The 21,723-nt window shown below is 36.4% G+C and overlaps 1 protein-coding gene across 6 annotated transcripts in view; it reads right to left on the reverse strand.

Annotated features, from left to right (window-relative positions):
* Positions 1 to 21,723, reverse strand: part of UTRN (utrophin) — a gene marked incomplete at its 3' end in the record, with an annotated part of 340,309 nt that overhangs the window by 18,804 nt on the left and 299,782 nt on the right. For 5 of the 6 annotated variants that reach the window (XM_083856272.1, XM_083856271.1, XM_083856273.1 and 2 more), the window contains 7 exons: positions 20,377 to 20,534; positions 17,776 to 17,942; positions 15,256 to 15,367; positions 8,067 to 8,203; positions 6,424 to 6,462; positions 6,122 to 6,187; positions 2,630 to 2,695 (listed from right to left, as the gene is read on the reverse strand). In XM_083856272.1, the coding sequence (XP_083712398.1) occupies positions 2,630 to 2,695; positions 6,122 to 6,187; positions 6,424 to 6,462; positions 8,067 to 8,203; positions 15,256 to 15,367; positions 17,776 to 17,942; positions 20,377 to 20,534 (745 nt within the window). Of the gene's footprint in view, positions 1 to 2,629; positions 2,696 to 6,121; positions 6,188 to 6,423; positions 6,463 to 8,062; positions 8,204 to 15,255; positions 15,368 to 17,775; positions 17,943 to 20,376; positions 20,535 to 21,723 lie in introns of those variants that run through there. The other variant, XM_083856274.1, reaches the window with a different exon arrangement.

Genomic DNA, 21,723 nt, shown 5'->3' on the forward strand with positions numbered 1-21,723 from the left:
GTCTAAACATTTAGAACAGTCTAATCCAAAGAGAAGACAATATGAAGGAAAAAATATTTCTATTCAATGAATATATTTGTACCAGAAAATTCATGCATGAGAGCATTAGAATGTTTTTTAAAAAGCCAGACACACTACAGTAGAGACTATGCCTTGTATTTTGCTATCTACAACTGTTTTTTTATTACAGAAAATGCATTTTTTAATGAAATTCACACATCTTTTGAAAAGGGGAGGGTTAGCAAAGCTTAGTCAGAGAGATAGAAGTCACAGTGACATTCAAGAAAACAGGCTAGTTAAAGCCCAAGAATTATCTTTGATGAGTGCTTTCTTAATCAAATGGCATATTGCAAAATATTCCTGAGAATAAACTCATTATGTTTAACTAAGAGCAGAATTTTCTTATTCAAATGTAGATGACTTCTTACATATAATCTCTGAAGCATGAAGAGTGTTAAAAGTATTGTTGCTGAGCTTCTGAACCTGACAAGACCAAAGAAGTAACTTTCAAAATCAAGTGCACACTACCTCTCTTCTATATTCACAGTAAACTGAAGGACTCTTTAGGACCAATAAAAAAGATCATGAAACAGAAATCCAATTACGAGAAGCACAGAAATTTATTTCCAAACTAGTAATTGTTTCCTGAATGTTTGAAATAATACTGTTAAAAAAAAAAAAGAAGTTTGGCTCAGGGATTTACATCTGAACTGAAAAAAACCCCCATGAATTCACATTTCAGACTGCTCCTTTGAATTTTATCCATATGAGAACAGCCATCCCCATTTCTATGTTAAATGGCATTTTAAAAAATAAGAGATTTAAACTATAATCCTAATTTCCCAATATTTCAGCAACTTCTGATCCAAACAGGGATACAAACTTGACAGCTCTGTAATTTCCTGGAAAAACCTCTTCATCAAAGGGGTGTCAAGCACTGGAACAGGTAGCCCAGGGCAGTGGCTGAGTCACCATCACTGCAGGTATTTAAGGGAGGTAGATGTGGCACTTGGGAACATGGCTTAGTGGTGGACTTTGGGCAGTTGGATTAATGATTTTACAGGTCTTTTCCAACCTAAATGATTCTATGACAATAGTTTAAACTTTAAACCACAGGTCTTCAGAATTTTGAGTACTTCAGTACTTATGCCTTAATGAGAGAGCATGCACTGTAATCTGCAAATAAAACAGAAGGTGCCATTGTGTACAATGTTACTTTCTTACCCATATTTTGTTTGTGTAACAGTCCCCTGACTGAGACCCAAATTCAGAGGTACCTATCACATGTTGGTACACAAGTTTATATGATGATAATTCTTTTTCTACGGAAAAGAAATGCAGGAAAATTGCTTTAAAATCAACAGCTGATTTGCCAGTAAAAAAAAAAAAGCATACACCTTCCCTTTTACCATTGGGATGGATGGTTGTTTTGTCTTTGTATATGAGTAGGCTCATTAATTTCTAAATACACAACTCAAGTGTATGAGCATTTAGCTGCCTTCAAGTTTCTGGCTTTCCTGCCAAATGACAGTATGTTTGCTCTTCTTTTTTTGTGGAAGGTAAATCAAAAGGGAATATTCTGGCTGCATTTCTCTCACTGGTGAGTGTGCCAATGACAGAAACACATTAAAACTGTTCACATGAAAAAATATTTTATTTGGTATGTAAATAGAGTTAATCAGGAAAGAGGCAACATTTAAAGGAGGTCACATGTGCTTCTTTCAAGCAAAGTATTTTTAAATCTAAAGTTGTTAGTGCACTCATGGATAGAATAATTTCATTATTATTTCCCTATAATTAAAACAGTAAATGAAAGTATTACTGAGACCAACAGCATTTTCTAACTAAAGCTGAACAAGAACAATTTCAGTTTTCCTCTTTAAAAATGCTGATGGCATTTGTAAATAACTTAGAAAAGGCAGAGTCCTACAATGCTGATTTAATTAACTGAACTGATGATGAAGTGAGGTTAAAGCATTTGTTTCTACATTAAAAAAAAAAAAAAGTATCTCATGAGCAATTCAAGAGGTTCTATGTTTTCCAAGCATAGAACCAATGCATTTTAATTAAGGTTTTTTACAATAAAACACACAATTAAAAAGAAAAAAAAGAAAATTGGTAAAATTAATGTAGGACTATGTTTATTACATAGGACAGTTCCAGGTACAAACAGATGGATCAGCAGCCAGAAAACTGAAATATAAATAAGAAGTAGCAACATTTTCTGGCTCTGAAGAATCTTCAAAGTACAGATGATTTTTCATTTTAAGAAGAAAGTTGTCTAGGGTCTAGCAAAAGCCTAAAAAAGGATTTCTTTTCTTTTATACTACGATAAAAGCAGAAGAGGAATACAAAGTAGAATGAACAGGGCTGTGGCCTTTTACTAGTCACATGAATTATCCTCATGTTGAAGAAGAATGGCTGACATAGAGTTCTCACACATCGTCAAGTGAACATCACCAATTTCCATAACTGGTGCTTGGAAAAATTAAACTTATGGAGCCATCCTTGGGCTCATACTTAGTAGCTGCTTTCACTGGGACTAAGTCCTGTGTTAGAACTGCTGAAGATTATACCATGAATGGATAACCAAAGTTCCTGACAGCTGTAATGAGTCTGAGTTACTTACACGCTCCCAGTGGTGGAGCTGCCGTCCATGAGGAAGGAGCCGTTGGTCCTCTCCATCTGTGCCAGCCTGAAAGGCAGGGAAAGACCATGACTTTCAGACAACATGCTGCATGATCTAAACAGAGACAGTGTGAAAATCAATTCTACTTCAGACCAGCTCAGATATGGCAATCTTTGTATACATGGTTAGGAATAAACTCCCAGATTTTGTGACAAAAACCTATAATCCAGAGGACTTTCATGAGAAACTTGTGCTATGATTAATTAATTCTACTTGCCAAACAACAACAAAATCGTATTTTCTAACTCTAGTATAATTATCATTAGCATTACCACAACTCTCATGGTACAATTAGTTAAAGAGATGTTTTCACAGATGGTTTTCTTTTTAAATTTTCTGAAGCTGGACTAACAAAAGAGGATGAATCCTTTTTAAATATAGCACATGCAACATCTGAAATTATGCTTGGCAAGTAAATACCACACTGTGGACAGACAAGTCCTGTAAAACAGCACAAAAAGTAGTATAATTACAGGGAATCATTGTCTACAGTTCCTCATTTTGGAAGCAATTAATCTAAAAAGACCAGATTATGAGACCGTATATACAAGGTCTTACAGTTCTTTAAAATCAAAGCAGAAATTTTCTATCTATTCAAGTTTCCAGGAAAGATGTACCTTATGTACAAAAGAGATATACATAAAAACTGAGGAACACTTAATACTTTACACACATATTCAACTGCACCAAGTACAGCTATTTCCTTTACTATAAAGATATTGTAAATTTCACATGTATTTTGCAGGTGCATTATGCATTACTATAGACATCTTCAAACTTCCTTTTGAAGGGAGTGTGCAAGGCCCTAAAGAACAGGGAACTGGTGACTTCTTTTAGAATGGAGCAAGTTTGCCCTCCTGTACATTTGCTACTATTCCTGAGGGTCAAAGAAGAATAATAAATGAAGGCACACACTGGATGTCGTCTTGATTGATTCCACCATGGCGAGGGTGGGACACTGTGCTCCAACATCTGCCCTGAAGGGAAGAGAATCTCTGAAATGCCTCAGGACAAATCAGATCATCTCTGCTCTAGAGTATCTCAAAAAAATCTATTTTGCAGTGAGCAACATGCTTACAAGTCACCTTTATAAATCTGCTAAGCTCAGCATCTTTAAATCTTTTGATGAAACAATTTTACAAATTAATCTCCATAGTCCTTTGTCACATAGGGAAGTAGTATAACTCCCCTCACTTTTAAGAGAGAAGGGCTTGCCCCGAATCCTTTAGTAAGTAATAGATATTCCAACTCACAAATGCAGATTACATCATTATTATCACATTTAGGATCTCCACCATTAATGAGGATTTGCTTGGGATAGTATATGGAACCAGCAGATGGCCCTAATCAGGGAGCATAGAGAGACAGGGAAGGGGCTCTAGAGTTGCAAAGAGCCTTCAAGGTAGGATAAAAACCAAAAGCTGAGAAGGGAAATTAGAAACAACTCAGAAGTGACACAGCACAACAGAACAGTGAGATGGTACCTGGTTCCAGGCAGGGGATTTTGTAAACAGAAAAATGAGAGTTGAATGTTCTCCAAACAGTGACAGTGAAGGCTTTAAGCCCTAATATACTGTTTTTGCTAGGCACTATCTTATTAGGAAAGCCTTGATAATACTTCTTTAAAGGTGCTTAGCTGAAAAGACCAGAACAATAAAAAAGATTTACTGTTTTATATGCAACATATGCATAACAGATTCAACTAGAAAGAACACAATAAAAATAATAAGGAAGCCAGAATTATGTCTTCTTTTGTTAGATTTTATTGCTGGAAGAAAAACAATCCTGAGTAGTTTTAGACAGATTACCTATGAGGCAATTAGTAGTAAGCTTTTGATTTTGCTAAGCAATGTTTGCACATAGCAAGTACATATTTAGGTTTATATCCTGAATGATAACTGAATAGTGCACAGTCTGCCTTCAGCTAATCTCATCCCAAGCAGAACTGGTAAGAGGTGAGGGGGAGGAGAGGGAAAACAGCTATTGCACCTAGGATGTCCACTGATCCTCACTGGGAGTCCAGAGTTTGAGCCTTATCTGGGCACAAAAAGCCACAGTACTGTGGCACCAGATTGAAAAAAGGACATAGGTAGAGAGAAAATTATTCCATCTCTATAGAGAAATTTAATTTGTCTGGTTCAGGGGTTTTAATTGATTACAACAAGGCCCAAGTTATAGATTCAAAGAAATGTCAAGTGATTTGTATGAATGACATGTTTCAAATACCTGAAAAGATCTGTAGTGACTTTGTATGTCAGTGTGCTACACTACTAATAAAGGATGAAAATATTTGCTGTTGGGGGACCAAAAAAAATATAGGCTGACTGTAGGTAGCCCTTCAGTTTTATTTTCTGCCCTATTTTCTCTTGCTACAAAGATCACGTGCAGCATGTCCTAGGCATTTGAAAAACTGGTCTGAAGATTTTTAAGGTGCCTATAAATAAGAATGCTATTAATTTAAACATTCACACTCAATTTTATTCAAAGAAATTAGAAAGTTAAATTTTTTTTCAGTTGTGGAGATCAGATACAACAATAAAACCACCCAAAGCAAAACCTTGTCAGTTCCCATGGTACTTATTTTTGAGAGGGCCTCTGGTTAATATTTCACCATCATCACTCCCTTAACTCCAGATGAGAGGAAATGACCTCGAGTTGTGCCAGGGGAGGTTTAGGTTAGATATTATAAAAAGTTTCTCCTGTGAAAAGGTGGTCTGGTATTGGAATAGGCTGCCCAAGGAAGAGTTGGAACTACCTTCCCTGGAAGTGTTCAAAAGGCATTTGGGGGCGGGTGGCACTTGAGGACATGGTTTAAAGGTGAACACAGTCATGCTGAGTTAATGGCTGGGCTTGATGATTTGAAAGGTCTTTTCCAATCTTAATGATTCTGTGATCACCAGCTCTGAATGTACAGAAGTGAGTTAACAAAACACAGAAACACTGAGATGGATCTGGCATAATAGACATTTTATCATGACAGGACTAGGGTGACCCCAGAAAAACTGCAACATAAAATATTCATAATTGCAATCTACTCTGCTAAAAGCCAACAGTAATGCAGAGTGTCAGCCTATCACAGAAGAAAACAAAACCCTGGATCCAATATCCTATTGGGAAAACCTTTATATGGAAGAAATCCAGTTTCTTTCAAAGGTTAAAGATGAAGAAAGAAACCAATAATGGCACATTTCAGAAATATTACAATTTTGCAACAGCTTCCATTCTGTATGAGAGATAATAGATTCAACACATGTATTTTACATTTAATATGGCTGTAATCAGAAGCTAATGATTTAAAAGCATTCAACTTACTTCTAAGTACAGATAATGATATCTTTTTAATAAATAATATTAAATCAGTAGTGTGTATTCAAAACTGCAGGAATCAGCCACAAAATGCAATGGACTAGTTAGAAATCATGTCTTTCTTACCTAGTAGCATACTGTTCTATCCTGGAGTGTGTGTCATCATGAAACAGTTGTGGAGACTGGGAAGGACTAGTTTAAAAATAATAATAAAAAAATTAATGGTGTCTAAAGCAATTCATTATATAAACAACACTATTTTTGAATCAAGTTAAACTAATGACAAATAAATACACGCACAGTAATCCTTTTCATTGCTTTGGGCCAACCATGCCCTATAGTTCAGGGACATTAGATTAGCTGCAACTGAGCAAAGGAAAACAACTGGCAAATGAGGCTTTCCAAATAAAGGGGTTCTGTATACTCACTCATATTGCTCTGGCCACATACTGATGAGAGTGATAGGACTGTAAGGAAGACAAAAAAAAAAAAAAAAAAAGAGATAGAGAAAGAATGAAACTATGAAACTAGAACTTTAGTACCATTTAAGCAAGAGAAAGCTGGAGAAACAAAATATTTTAAACCCACCCTGAACCAGTAAAAATTGTTGTAGAAAAGAGACAGCAACAAATACTGCCACGTGTCATGGAGAGACAGAAGACTGACCTACATACTTAATTTTGTTACATAAAAATCAATTTAAAGAAAAATCCAAATCAGTGCTGTTGATTGAACTGCAGTTCATAAACCATAATAAATTAATTTAAATTCTGCTCAAGCACTAGAACTTTCATTTTAAGGTAACTAATAAAATATATTAAAAAAAGTGGGGCACAAAAACCTCACCAATAACCACCCCTCCAGCATAAGTCACAGTTATCAATGCTCCTCTTTTTTAACATAAAAATAAATACATATTGTATTATATTCTCACACTTGAATAACTATAAAAGATTTTTTTTATTTTCTTTAATTTTTTTTAAGGAATGTATTACTGTATTATTGCCACCTGCAGGGCAGAGAACCAATACCAAGAGTTTTCTCAGCATGGTGTTGACAATTTATCTGTGTATTTCCCACATGACTGGACTGACAGAATTTTATCCTGACCTGTGATTATAGTTTTATCATTCCAATTTCTGTCAGCACGGGCAAACTTTCATCACATTAAAGCAGCTTTGCTTTCCTGTGTTGGTGGCAGCTGAAGACTGCCCTGGTGGATAACATTTGAATGCGTATTGCTTCCTTAGAAGCCAAGCTTTCAGCAATCAAGCAGTTTTCAGATTACTTCCTCCTGTATCTTATACTGCTAATGAGGAGGTTTTGTTTACTTATTACAGGCACAGCCCTACAGTCATGAAAGCCCTCAGACCGTGGGCACTGGCACTGAGCTGCTGTGTGAATGCAGAGTGTCTTTGCTGAAGCCTCGCCTGGGCTGTTGCTAAGTGGTGCTGTGCTCAGACAGTGCAGCGGTGCCACAGACTCCAGGATCTGAGGGACAGTCAAGCCATGAAACTAATTCTAGCACCCTGTCAACACATCTTAATTTTTGCTCTTGTAAGAATGTCTTCTGCTGACAACTGCCAAGTGAGTAAATAAAGTGGAGCACTTCTGTCAGGGCCATAAATAATACCATGGAGACACTGAGAGTGCTCTCTCTGATTAGGCTACCAATATTTCTGAAGCCTGTAGGACCCTAATTAAGTCAGACATTTCTAATTCCAGGAATTTTAACATAATCAAATAAGCAGTACAGTTCGAAAAACCCAGTCTCCTCAAAAGTACTCTCTGTAAAACAGCAATTCAGCCCCCACCAAAATTACCTGCTTTGTCCATTACCATGGACATGGGTAAAGTCCATGGCTTTATAATACAATGCTGATAAAAATCCAAGCATAAAATATGCTACTTTAAAAATAATAGAGACGATCTGAAAATAATGTGAAACAATACAGAATAATTAGCACAAGGCTCTGCAACTGTTGTGGGCCATCTTTTGAGTTTCAGCTTTTTGTTTCTGATAGAAGAGACCAGTGACTCCAGGAGGAGCTGCTCTATGAACCAAGCTTACGTCTCCAGGTTGTCACCCTCCAGCACTGTTTGCACAGGTAAGTAGCCAAGTCGGGGATGCTTTGCAAAATACTTCTTTGACCGGAATTTATTCTTCAGCACCTTCGTGAAGTCCCGTACATCTTCCCCAGATGTTGTCTTAAAAATAAAAAAAGAAATAAAATTCAACATTGCTAAATAGTACTGATTTAATGTCAATATTATTGATTTATATCACTAGTACTGTCCTGAAAAAGAATACAAGGAAGAACTTTAAAATTTCAATGATACGAAAATTGCCTTTTTCGTATCATGAGATACGGTACAATAATAATGCTAATGCACCTAAAAATTCTCTTCTACTGGAAAATAATATCGAGGCTTCAAATTCCCAGTAAAAAACGCATTTACCAATTACTTTATAAATTAGAGAAAAATTGACACAGGTTCAAGTCTTAAGCTAAGCATTTATATCCATTCTTAAAAACCACAAGAATTTAATTTTTGAGAAAAAATAAAAAAGGGCAAAACTCAGTTGGTAAGATACATCACTTGATATTCACAAAATTTGAAAAAAATACTCACTGCCTCCCATTCTAGACCTAGAACAGAAAATTCTACCACAAGATGGGAGTGCTATGTGCTAAACCATTCTCTGCTGCAATGACCAAGATTTTCATAAGCATTTTCTCAAGTTACTAAATCACTTCCTATGGGATTCTGCCACTACACTTGTAATATTCCAGAGTAAAAAAAAAAAACCAAAAACACAGATGAAGTGGTGGACACTGTGTATAGGCACTGTTCAAAAGCACATGTAGGCCTGATAAGAACAATTAGTGCCTGAAGTAACAAACTCAGTGATTCGGTGGTGTCCTTACCACCACAGAATAAGATAAGGACATAGATTTGCCACAAGATTCCACAAGTCTAAATTCACAACTTAAAATCAGCATCTTCCATCCTTCACAGCAGCTTTTTTACTGCTTGTGACTGATGCAGCCTCTTCCAAAACAGCTAAGTGCCTAGCCCCATCCCTCTCTGCTCCCTCCCTGCCCACCACCCTATCCCTGAGAACAAAATTAAAATTTATTCAACTACTTTTAAAAATCCCTTTAAACCAGTGATAATCACAGCAATAATGGCAGCACTACTTTGGTAATATTATTCAGCCAATTTCTGCTACAGAAGCAGGGATACACATAGGCATAAAATAAATACAAGGCAACAATGGCAATAAAGAGATCTGCAGGAAGAAACAATAGTATACAGTCTGCCTTTAAAGTGTATGAGCTCAGACTGTGCTGAGTATTTCAACAGAACATCCCTTTCCAGTCGGTACTATTAAGCATTTTCTCTTGCAACAGCAGTAAAAAAACCATGACCATTCACCTCCAGAATTACCTGAAGATTTGCAACAGCTTTTACAGACTTCCAGTGCAGCCTCTGTAACAAACTACAAATTGCATTCCTGTACCCTCTGCTTCAAGAGAAGCTTGTTAGCATCGAGGGATGCCAAAGCCGATGAACAACCACATGGAAAATAGAGAGGAACACTGCAGTTTTGCAATTATTTTCCTGATGTACTACAAAGAGACCTAGGGGCAGGTCAGGCAAACTATTCTCTGCTGTCAAAACATAAAAATACTTCCATGTTCATCTATATATTTTAATGTATGTATAATATATGCAGTTACAAACTCTGTAATGCACATCAGACAAGCAATAAAAACAGTAAAAAACCTGGTGTTGATAGGAGTTTCTCATATGTGGCTTTAAAAACTGGACAACAAACAGAGCAAATTTGTGACCAAGGGTGGTTCGAACCCCTGAATTTTAATAGAAGTGAATCCAGGGAGGGTTCACAAAATCATTCTCAAAAAGCATCTCTCCAACCACTGCACCATTCAAAGGAGGAAAATGAAGCAATGCAAAGGGCTGCTTATTCTCATGCAATAGTAACTCCATCAGATGGAACTCTGCCTCAAGGCCAAGGAATGAAAATTTTAATACCTACACATTGTAGAAATAAATGTCTACTGAGCTGCCAGACTTTTCCTCTGGTGTATTCTTTATTTGGTATGACAACCTGATTCTCAGAAAGAGGACTAACATGACTGTTCTGACTGAGCACTGCAAATACTAAACAGTGAAATTTGGCCAGATTTGAAAGAACTATTTTGATTTACATGCAGTTAAGGTGCAACTCTGAAAAATATCTTCTATTTTTTTTTTTTCTTTTGGGCATATAACCACAAAATAGTCCAATCCAAAATCATGCCAAGGGAGATGTACTATAACATTTTCCTTAAAAAAAAAATAGCCAGGCACTGTTGTGAAGAATCTATTTTCTAAATTAAAACTAGCAGGTACCTTGTACACTTCCTTATGTCATGACCTCTTGACTATTTCCACACAAATCAATAGGACAAATAGCACCATTGTTACAGAGCTACTTCAAAAGCAAAGAAAAAATACTTTCACTGAAAAAATACCTTCACTGAAAATTCAGTCTAAAGACCATGCTTTTGAACTCAATTTAAAATCTCAGTTCTTAGACTAAGATAAACTCCAGGAAGAAACATATAATATCCATGGCTGCCGCACACAACTAAAAAACCATTGGTAGCAAGACACTGCAAGATATCACTAGCTACAGTCTGTAACAATTGACAAATTGCATCAGCGCTCTTCAATACACCAGCCATGCATAAAGAGAGTTACAAGCAACAAACTAAGTGTCCTGGGTTGCAGTGTAGGATGTACACAAAGTATTTATTCTATCACCATCTTCATGAACTGTTGAAACCAGGTGGGCTAGTGTTTTCCCAAGCCCCCTGCCTCTTCTGCTAACGGCCTTTGGAGTGTCTTCTGCTAATGACCTTTGGGGTGTCTTCTGCTAATGGCCCGTGAGTCACAGGTAACTCCCTCCAGGGGTTATCTCTGTTAATGGGCCATCAAGGACCCACTTTACACTCCTCATCCTATTGTGAGATGCTCTGCCCAGGGGGAGGAGTCAAGCATTCTCACCTGGATATAAGCTGGTATGTGGAACAGTGCAAGAGCACTTATCCACTGGATTCCCAGAGGAGCAGAGCTCCCAGACCTTTCTACAGGATCACTGCTTCAGGAAGAGCACCTCACCTGGACTGCTTCCACCATCCTGCTCAGGTTGTATTCTGACTCTGTCAGTGATCCTTTGTGTTATTGCATTTATTTTATTTTACTTTTACCTTTTTACCTTTCTTCTTAATAAATTATATCTCTGACTTGGAGCCTCTCATTCATTTTGCTTTCAAACCACAACACTAAGGTACAATTACTTGTAACCCAACGAAAATTTAAGAAATCAGGATTTCATGGAAAGCAGTGAAAAAAAAAAATGAGCATGTTGAAATATGTTTTCCACACATATCTTAAAAACCCACTTGGTGTATGCTTTCAATCAATTGGAAATAGGACAAGATTTCATTAGTAAAAAGTAATACCAATATTGTAATAAGCGAATTGCAGAGCTTTAAATTAACTAACATATAATATAAAAATTACAATAAATATATGAAACATGAATAAATAGTATAGAATACTCATAATACATCTACAGATATTTAATTTTATTTATCTCTCACTATTCCCTTTTTCAAAGAATATGTAAATTACCTATGTAAAATGATGACTAGTCTGCACTTAAATCATCACTCTCTTAATTGCATTTATAATAAATTGCATTTATTATATCTAACACAAAACCAATTAGCTGTTTTAATATACAGAGAGAAACTGATTCCCAGAAGAGATGCGAACTTCACTAATGTATGCTGTCATTAAGCCCAGGCACATTAATATAACACAAGTGCCACCATTGAGAAGATTTCCATTAAAAAAAAAAATCTAAAAAAACTGTGTAGGTAGTTATGTAGGACTATTCCCAAATTAGGTGCTAGGAAAATCTAAGAATATTTTTACATATCTGTGTAAAATTCTATATTAAAAATCTTATTTTTCCATCTTTTAAGAGAAAGAATGTGTAAAGGTGAAAAACAAACTAGAAAAATTTTGCATTTCTAATACTCGAGAGCGTATTATGTTTTCAGATGCTTTTCATGCTGATCTCTAAAGCCTGGATGAAAGAAAAGACATAACTCATTATTACGCCCTTTTTAAAAAAAAAATTTCATCATCAAGAAAACTAAATTGCAAGGTAGGAAAATGAAAAATGGCTTTACAGATTAAAATGCAGTAGCTACATATAGCTATGAGAGGTAAATGGTCCTAATCTGAAATTATGAAGCAAATCTTACCTAATACAAATATCACAAAACTCGTTAAAATGGAGAACATATTCCTTAACCCATTCTCCACATTATTTTAAATTTGATAAGAACTTATGGTGCTTCTGAAAAATCCCTTTATACCCTACACTGAACTGTTCACCTGAAGACAATTAAATGGTCTTCCCTCCATCTGTGACTAAGCTCCAGTTCTAAATGTCAGCTTAAGTAATGGAAGCATTTTTTTAACCTATTTATTGTGAGTATTCTTGATAAAAATGTATCAATATGCATTAGTAGTAAGAAAGTGAAGCTAGATTTTATTAATGCAGTTTGATGAGTACATGCATTTGTACTCTGCTTTTCAACAGTGGCCAAGAAAGCAACATTTTAACATCAGCAGCCTTTGAATTTTGTTGAAAAGGCAGGGTGGATGCACTCTTCCTGTTCCAGCTATTTGTACTCTAATATAATGGATTCTAATGAACAATTCAGTGGCCTTTGGTACTTTTATTTCACAGACCCAGGTCTATGCTATTTTTCAGGCATTATTCCATTTAAAGATATAAGCTATTCTACTACCTGCAAAAAATTTTGCAGTTCTTGACTACTGTATTACATTTAATGAATTCAATATATAGAGAGATTTAGCAACAAATTAGTATACCAACCATAGTGAATTACTACTAATAGTAAGAATAAATAATACAGGATTCTTTCTGTGAAATCAATTCTTCAATCCTAGACCAAATAAGACTAGTTAAAATAGATTGCATGTGGGTACTGATTATGGAAGTTTAACAGGCATCTAGGTCTGTTCATATAATGGGTCATTTCTTTTTACAGAAATAGAGGTAGCAGAGTGTACTCACATCAGGACCCAAATAAAATTCCAGCTCCCATATTCAGCTTCCAAATTAGCAGGGGTGAGTGCTGAATCTCTAGTTTTATGCATCACCTAAATTATATGCCATTTATTTTATTCTGCCCTACTTAAAACTTTCCCAAGTTCCTTCCTTTTCCTTCTTTTAAACTGGCCTTAATCAAGAATGTCATTTTACTCCCCTTCTTATCCCACAGTGGATGAACCTCATTTCTCCTATATTTCATGGAAAGAAGGGACTTTTGCCTTATGTTACCTTATTTTACACCTAATATTGCTTTAAAACTACATACTTTCTGCAGCAGTAACAGAAATCTTCATTATAATACAAGCTATCTCTATTCCCAGGGACAGAGAGGATTCCAGCCATTTCCAGAATATATTTTTCAATTTGTCAGCCTTCACTTGTAAATGGGATGGCTCACAGTTACATAATGTGAACTTGTTTAACAAGAATGGAAAATTCATCTTAGATATCAAATCTGCTGCTTCAGACAAAACCTGGAATTCTTCAGAAATATACCATCATGTTCTAGGGAACAAACAATACCCCACACCAGATGTAATCTGTATTTGACTAACTCAACAGGAAGGATATCTTATCCTGCAGATCAGCAGCATTATCTATTTCAACACCCCTTACACCTCAATTTCTGAATTTTCTGCATATTATAGGCAGCAACAAAGAACATTTCTGTTCCACTAAAGACGAGGTTTATAAGGAGAAAAGTTTATTTTTAATGTCTACTCATAGACCTCCAAATCCTGAAGTTAGAATAGCCATGTCATAAAATATAATAAACATTAAAACCAGCTGAAAAAACAAAAAATCTACTTAAAAAATGTTCTTCAGAGTATACCCTGACATGCCAATTTATCAATTAAATCCTAACATTTGGTTATTGAATAAATGAACATATATTAACATTAGTCATATTTTTTTCTGACCATAATGAAGGAAAGCCACTACTTAATAGAATTTGAATTCCATTACAGACGACATGCAAGACAAAAAAGAGAGGGAAAACACAGGTAGTAAGTCTAACAACTACAGCAAAAGAGTCAAATAACTCAATGAATTTTTGTTACTTTAAGAACCCACAGTATCTCGTAACACTATTGAAAAATTGGTTATATTGAATCAGCTCTAGTTACATTCTAGTCTGAATTTTTATGGGCACGTAGATCTTCCACCACTGTCGTACAGAGCACATACCAACTATTCTATTAATTTATTTGTGACTTGGTTAAAATTTGTGAATGTAAACAACTATCTGATAAAAAAAAGTGAGAGTGATATTTGCATGTAACAACCCAGCCACTCCTTCAGTTAAGAAAGACGCCTAGGAATCTCCTTAAAAAATTGTGTTTGAAATATCATTAGGAAAATACAGTGTTATAAAATTAATTTTTGTCAGCTACTGCCAGTAAATACCTCATACCATTTCTGGTTAGAATCTCCAAATCATCTGTGGTTAGAAACTATCAATTCTGTTCATTTTGTTCCAGCTACACATCAACTTTTATATATCCCAGTACAGCAATTACACAACAGAATGAAACACAACCTATTTCTAACCACATTTTCACGAAGCAAGGAAATTCTGGACTTGAAAACAAAGACAGATCACACCCCCCTAAAAATATTAATATATATTACTAGAATATTAAATACTCTTTGCCATGGTATTGCAATAGTAAAGCAAGTCCTTTTTCTCTGACATGTTCTTAACATTATCTTGTGTGTATATATCTGAGTATACAAGAACAGTAGTTATATTTAATATTTAAGCTTTGTTTCACCAATCAGAAGTGAAGTTTGAGTTCTCTCAGAGGTGGATAGTGCTACCCATTTCTATAGAATCGAAAAGCTCCCCACATAAAATCAGCAAAACCTGAAAAGTTCCTGATGCCTTCCAAAGAGAAAGGTGGGAAGACAAGCCATATTAAGCATATGAGAAAGAAATCCTGGCTAGGTAACAAAGATTATGAAAAAAAATTTAGACCTCAAATCTGGGTTGTTGTCCATTAGAAACACTGAGTAAATTGGTACTCACAGGTATACAGTACTCCACCATCGGATAATGCAATTTATGCCCCTTTGCTGTACGGCCAGAAAAGAAACAGCTCTGACAGACATCATAGTTGAAATGTTTTAAGCTTCGGTACCTGTGGGGACATTAAACAAAGTGATTAAAGCTTTGCTTCTAATTAAGCCTCACAAAGCAAATTACTCTCTGAAATGGTGTGACCTGCTTTTCAGCAGCAGCAACACAAGGACACAGTGAGTTTGTTGGGATTAGCTCCGAGAGAACTTTGAAGTGTGTGAGTGTGCACAACCAGAACGTGGCACAGCCAACACTCATCAGGGCTGCAGGCCTAGGGACATCAGTGCCACTGCAGCAGCTGCAGGGGACACAGCAAACCTGCTGCCCTCTTAGTCCACACCTTCCTACTCTCAACACCTCACCGAGTATTTAAAAGTTCCTGTCTCCATATCAATGTAGAGAGCCATTGTCAATCATCTGCTGCCCAAGTGGCTTCGATGTAGAAAATCTTAAAGGCATCAGTTTCATTTATGGATTGGTAAGAATTTATCATTTTAAAGTTTCTACTGACTTAAACTATATTGCTTTAGTTTTTCTTTTCCTCTATTTACTATTCATGTGTTATCTCAAAGAAACTTTCATAAACCAAACTTTATTCTAAATAAAAAAAAATATTTTTAATAAACCAGGTTTATTTTAGTTTTTACACTCAATAGTTAAATTAAAGGTTTGTAAGTAATTTTGATGCTGAGAAATTCTACACACATTTTAATTTCTTGATAAATTAAATTCTCAAGAATTCATTAATTGTAAAAATAGTTTAAATTCAGTTAAAAATATACAATGATTTGTTTACTTTTGGTTGTTTTTTCAAGAGAATGCATGTATAAATAGGGTAACAAACATCTACAGTATCTCTTGTACTAAATGTAATCACCAGGAGCATGATTTATTTATCTATTTATTTATTTAGACTAAATCAACAATTCAATTCCAGATTCGACCCATGTTTCTATGCTATGGTTGTTCTGACTGGATGAGGCTATATCATTTTTATGAAACTAAAATAAGCTAACTGAACCAAACTGAATAGCTACTGAATAGTTAAAGTTTAAATTAAACTGCTTCCTGAGAAAAGTTTTCAGTACCCATCCACATTTTTCCCTGTTGAGTTTTATGTTTTGTTTTGCAAGAGAATATGTGTCTATAAATGTAAAGGTTCACTTTAAAGATGCTGATCCAACTTGTTTATAATCTTTTCTCAGAGCCTGTGCAATAAATGGCTACATTTACCTTCTGTTATGATGCTAGATGCTTTTGTTGTTGCACATCTCTAACTTCATTGTAGAAATTATTTAGAATGACCCATTCTAAATGGGTCTTTGTCTTCTTTTCTCTCTGCCCTCCTGCACATAGTATAACTTAGCTGAGCTAGAGCTTTGTCCTCCTATGCTTCCTCAAACAATAATAAAGCAAGAACACTTAGAGAATTTCATCTCTTAAGAGAGGTAAAGTTTGATCAGATTATTACTTCTGCAAATACTCACATACCTACATTTATAATAAAAAAAGAGTTGCTAGCTCAATCCCATAAGATTGACTACAGCCAGCTTTCCTAAAACTAGGCAAGATGAATCTGACCTCAGGATTCATATTATTATCCTCTAAAATAACAGAAAGATGAAGAACAGAAAGCACAATGAACAAAAATTACTCAAAAACCTAGATTTCTAAAGAAAGATCTTAGAAGCACTTAAATGATAGACTGCTTTATGTTTTTCCTAGACAATACATTAGACTCCATGACCACAGCAGAGGAAAAAGCCAGTTATGCTGAACTCTAGTTCTAGCCTCTAGTGCAGATTTTGGATATGGGAGTTGCATCACTTTAGAGCAATTTACAAATGCATGTTAGTCATAGCAATATTTACTAAGGGTACCAACTACAGTTTAGGAGAATAACATGGGAATATTCCTCATATAACATTTTCTTTTAGAATTCACACCTTTCTTTGAAAAGACAGAAGTTAGATTATGTTCAGGGACATAGACAGGGACTTTGCAAGTCTCATCACAGCAACATGACAGTGTTTGTTTCAAGCAAGGCAAGATTGATGCTGAAGGGTGTTTTATACTGCCTGGCATAAGTTAGTTTCCCAAGCCTTATACCCTTATGACAGTCCATGTTTTTTGTTTTTGAGCACCTCCTTATGATCTTGTGCTTACAGAACATATGGGGGGCATTTATACTTCATTTGCTATCTCTTGGATCCACCAATCCAAAAACATCTGATGACAGCCCACCCTGTACCTCCTGTCAGCCACAAGACCACTGGGTGTCTAACACTGGCACTGCATGAGCCAGAACTGCACCAGCTCAGGCCACAATGTGGCCTCATCATGGGTGACAAATCCCATCTTAAAGAAGGAAAACGGTGGAAAAATGGACAGAAAGAACTTCGCTTGTTGGAAGACTTAAAATTGTGGATATTTTCAGAAAAACATTGCACCTAACACCTCTCCTCTTACCTAAATCCAACAATTGGACACTCTTTACAGATGTTGCACTTGGCCTGATGTTTTGCTGTTTCTGCAGCTGCCACGCGGTGTAGAACTGGTAACCACACCATAGACTGTGGTTCTAAGCGCATCCAATCTATAAATTGCTTTACAGTTATTTCTGGCTTGTTGTGGTTCTGTGGAGAGAAAAAAAAACCATTCAAATTTTTAAAAAAACAAGCACCAAAAAAACCCAAAAACCCCAAACAAACAAAAAACCCCAAACCACAAACCAAAACAACAGACACCCACAAGCAGATTTTCCTTAGGATTCTATGGAAGAAAAACCCCAACAACTTGCATGAATTCTTTCCATGACAGTTTAATCCAAAAACATTTAGAGGATACAAGAAATAGCCTCAATGAAAAAGAAAATAAAGAAAACAAGTCAGTTATACTTTAGAAGACTAAACAACTGTGGTAGAGTAGACAGATGGTAGCAAAGGTGGAGGACATAGTAAAGAAGTAACAGAGTGCATAGCAGAATTCAGTCATCTTTCAACTGAAAGCACTTGAAAAATAAGTGTGAGCATGAAAGAGAAGCACATTCTGCACTTCATGCATACTGAAGACGTGATTGTCTTCTGACTTAAGATTAATGACAAAATGCTAAAAGTCAGTAGTGTTTGCATGAGTATACTGATTGCCTCAAGACTCATCATTTTTTTATTGTGTTCTAAGCCCACGGCATTCTTTCTAGTGAGCACATTTAACATAACACACACATAACAAATAAACAGGGAAATAAAGAGCAAGAAAGGAATCTGCCATTTCTAGGCAATCACTGCAAGAATATAGCAGAGCTAATACATTAACACAATTGTTTTAAGAAGCAAACAAATGCACTTCAACATTTTTTTAAGTTGTAACCACCAGAGGAGCCTAGCTATAAAGATATTGTATTCATCAACTTCATTAGCAATAACAGAGGTCATATTTCTGAGCTCAATGAAAGGAATAAAATAAAGATTAAAATTAAAGTTATTCTTAAATGGTAATACATGATGTAAAGCAATGCTTAGGCTTCTTAACCTATTCGTGGTCCAAGTCCATTTTTGGCATTAAGAGGGAGAAACATGAAAGAAAAGTGTTTCTTCCCCACCAGCTTGTTTTCACTGGGCTGAGATAACTGACATGCAGCTGCACATTTTCTCTATGCTGTCCTAACAACCAAGGACTGAGGTTGAACTATTCACATGAGATGAGGGATGCAGCCTCATCATCGGTATAATCGTAATAACACGTCAAGTATTTAAACACTGTCTTGCTAGTACCCCTCACCCATAATTGAATAGCATGAAAGATGAGGCAGATCCTTGAGAGGCATAAAGATCATTCCTCTGTCACACAAATTCTGCAAATAACAAATAAATGATTTATTTCAGCATGACTCAAACCACTCAAGGCCAGTGATAGATATGTCAAGCACCATCCCTTATTGTCTGAAGCAGCAATGTTAAAACATCAGGGGAAGCTTTACATGGTTAATTGGTCAAACCAACTTCCATGAGTATCTACCAAATTATTCATGATCTGCACAAACACTCATCCAATCCTAATCGCCTGAGTCCAGAAATTAATCTAATAGTTCTGGAAAAAAGCCAGCACAATTGCATTTTTCAAAGAACTGGATAAAAATGTAGAAATTTCTATGAGAGACTGGCAAAAGAAGATCCTCTGAAAGTTCACCAAAATTTTTTATATTCAATTCAATAAAATCAGAAATATCCAAGTCAGTAATTTTATATAAGCCATGGTGCATTTTTAAACCATATACAATTTCTGACAATGCTCAAAGTCAGCTGCTTTCACAAAAATAATGCACCAAAGCGGTATAACTATCACTAGCTAACATTTGGAGCCTTAGGCATCCTTGAAAAAGTCAGTTAGTTGTGTTCCATTACAACATCCTGTTTTTAATTCTCATCTTCTTTAAACAGACAGACACTCCTTGCAGGCTCATTAACCCCCTGCATGTAGTGTGGAGTTGCACAGCAGGCTGCTAGAGCTTTATTCCATGTTCTGATCTGCTGCATAAACCCTCACAACATAAAAAAGACTATGCTTGAAGTTTCGTGCAACTGCAAGGTCTTTCGTCAGTAACATAATGCTAAATAATTTCCCGATGCACAAGGTCAAAAATTACTATCAATATCATTTTCTTGTTCTGCTGAGATCATGCCTTATTCCAGCTGGAAAAAGCATGTTGTTCTCACAGCATCAGGTTGCATTCAACAATGCAAAGCAGGATGATTGGCTACTATAACATTTTTAACAGCTTTTAGAGCAGCAAACACACCACTGTCAGAATCATGAAGATTTATGTATTCTTTTGGCAAAACATAGTCTGTTTGATCATCTTCTAAACTGTAAACTATGTTTTAAAGCTGCATTTTCACATGAATTTCCCATACATAATTGCGAGAGCATATTCATTTCTATTCAAAACTCAGTGGATGTTTTTATATTCCTCTCTTCTTTTTACATAATTGTATATAAGTGAAACTGGAGACTTCAGAGAGGGTTTGGTTTGGTTTTGTTTTGTTCTTCACATGAAGGTCTTTATCTCACCTGTTGGAAGCAGCTGCGCACACTGGGTTCAATGTTGCTGCCACCAAAGGCTGCCACTTCCCCAAGCTGTCGTGGGATCTGGATAGCATCATGTAGCAGAAGGCCCAGCTGCCTCTGGTCACACATTTCTGTAGGGCCTGCCACCTCCTTGAAGAGGTCTGCAAGATCAAAAGACACCATCTCGTTACATTTCCACATACACTTCTTTTCATTCAGTAATGCTGCAGCTCAAGCTTTTAATTTCTGTATTGTCATGGCTACAAATGGCCACTGTCTCATTCACAAGAATTTAGCTTCATCTAATCTTGATTTGTAACCATAAATGAGAGAAGAACAAGGCCAAATAAATGAAACTATATGGCGGCTTATGGCCACATGGTGCACAGGAAGGTGATTTGAGGCAGCACAGCTTCACCACCAAAAAGTCACCTTAACATCCCTGTAACATCCTTCTATCTTAATTCAAGAGAGATGGATTCAAAGGGTGAGCTGCTGGATGGATAAGGAATTGGTTGGATGGCCACAGCTCTGAGTCCCAATGGACAACAATGACAAGTGATGTCCCCCAGGGTCTATATTGGCACCAGTGTTATTTAATGTCTTCATTAACAAAACAGATGAAGGGATCGAGCGCACCCTCACCAGGTCTGCAAATGACACTAAACTGAGTGGCTGACACACTTGGAGGACAGGATGCCATCTACACCTGGACCCATGAAGTGGGTACCTGAGAACATCATGGAGTTCAACAAGGCCAGGTGCATGGTGCTGCACCTGAGTCAGGGCAACCCTCAGTATCAGTTCAGGCTGGGGGATGAAGGGACTGAGGGCAGACCTGTGGAGAAGGACTTGGGGGTGCTGAGAGATGAAAAGCTGGACATGTGCTGACAAGGTGCACTTGCTCGTCTGCATCAGGAGCACCTGGCCAGCAAATTGAGGGAGGTCATTCTATACTCTCTGCTACTGTGAGACCCCATCTGGAGTACTGAATCTAGCTCTGGGGTCTCCAGCATGGGAAATATGTGGAGCTGTAAGAACAGATCCACAGGAAGGCCAAAAATCTCACCAGAGGAGAGATGTTCCATCACTCTGAAGAAAGGCTGAGAAAGTTGAGAAAGTCCCTGAAGACTCCAGGGAGACCTTATTGTGGCTTTTCAGTACTCAAAGGGGACTTACAAGAAAGCTGAGAACAAAAGCTTTTAACAGGGCCTGTTTCAATAGGACAAGTAGTAATGGTTTATACTAAAAGAAGGCAGATTTAGACTAGTTATTAAGAAAAAAAAAAAATTTCAATGACGATAGCAAAACACTAGAACAAGCTGCCCAGAAAGGTGGTAGATTTTCTAT

This window comes from Zosterops lateralis (genome assembly GCF_965231275.1).
Source record: "Zosterops lateralis genome assembly, chromosome: 3".
NCBI classification, from domain to species: Eukaryota; Metazoa; Chordata; class Aves; order Passeriformes; family Zosteropidae; genus Zosterops; species Zosterops lateralis.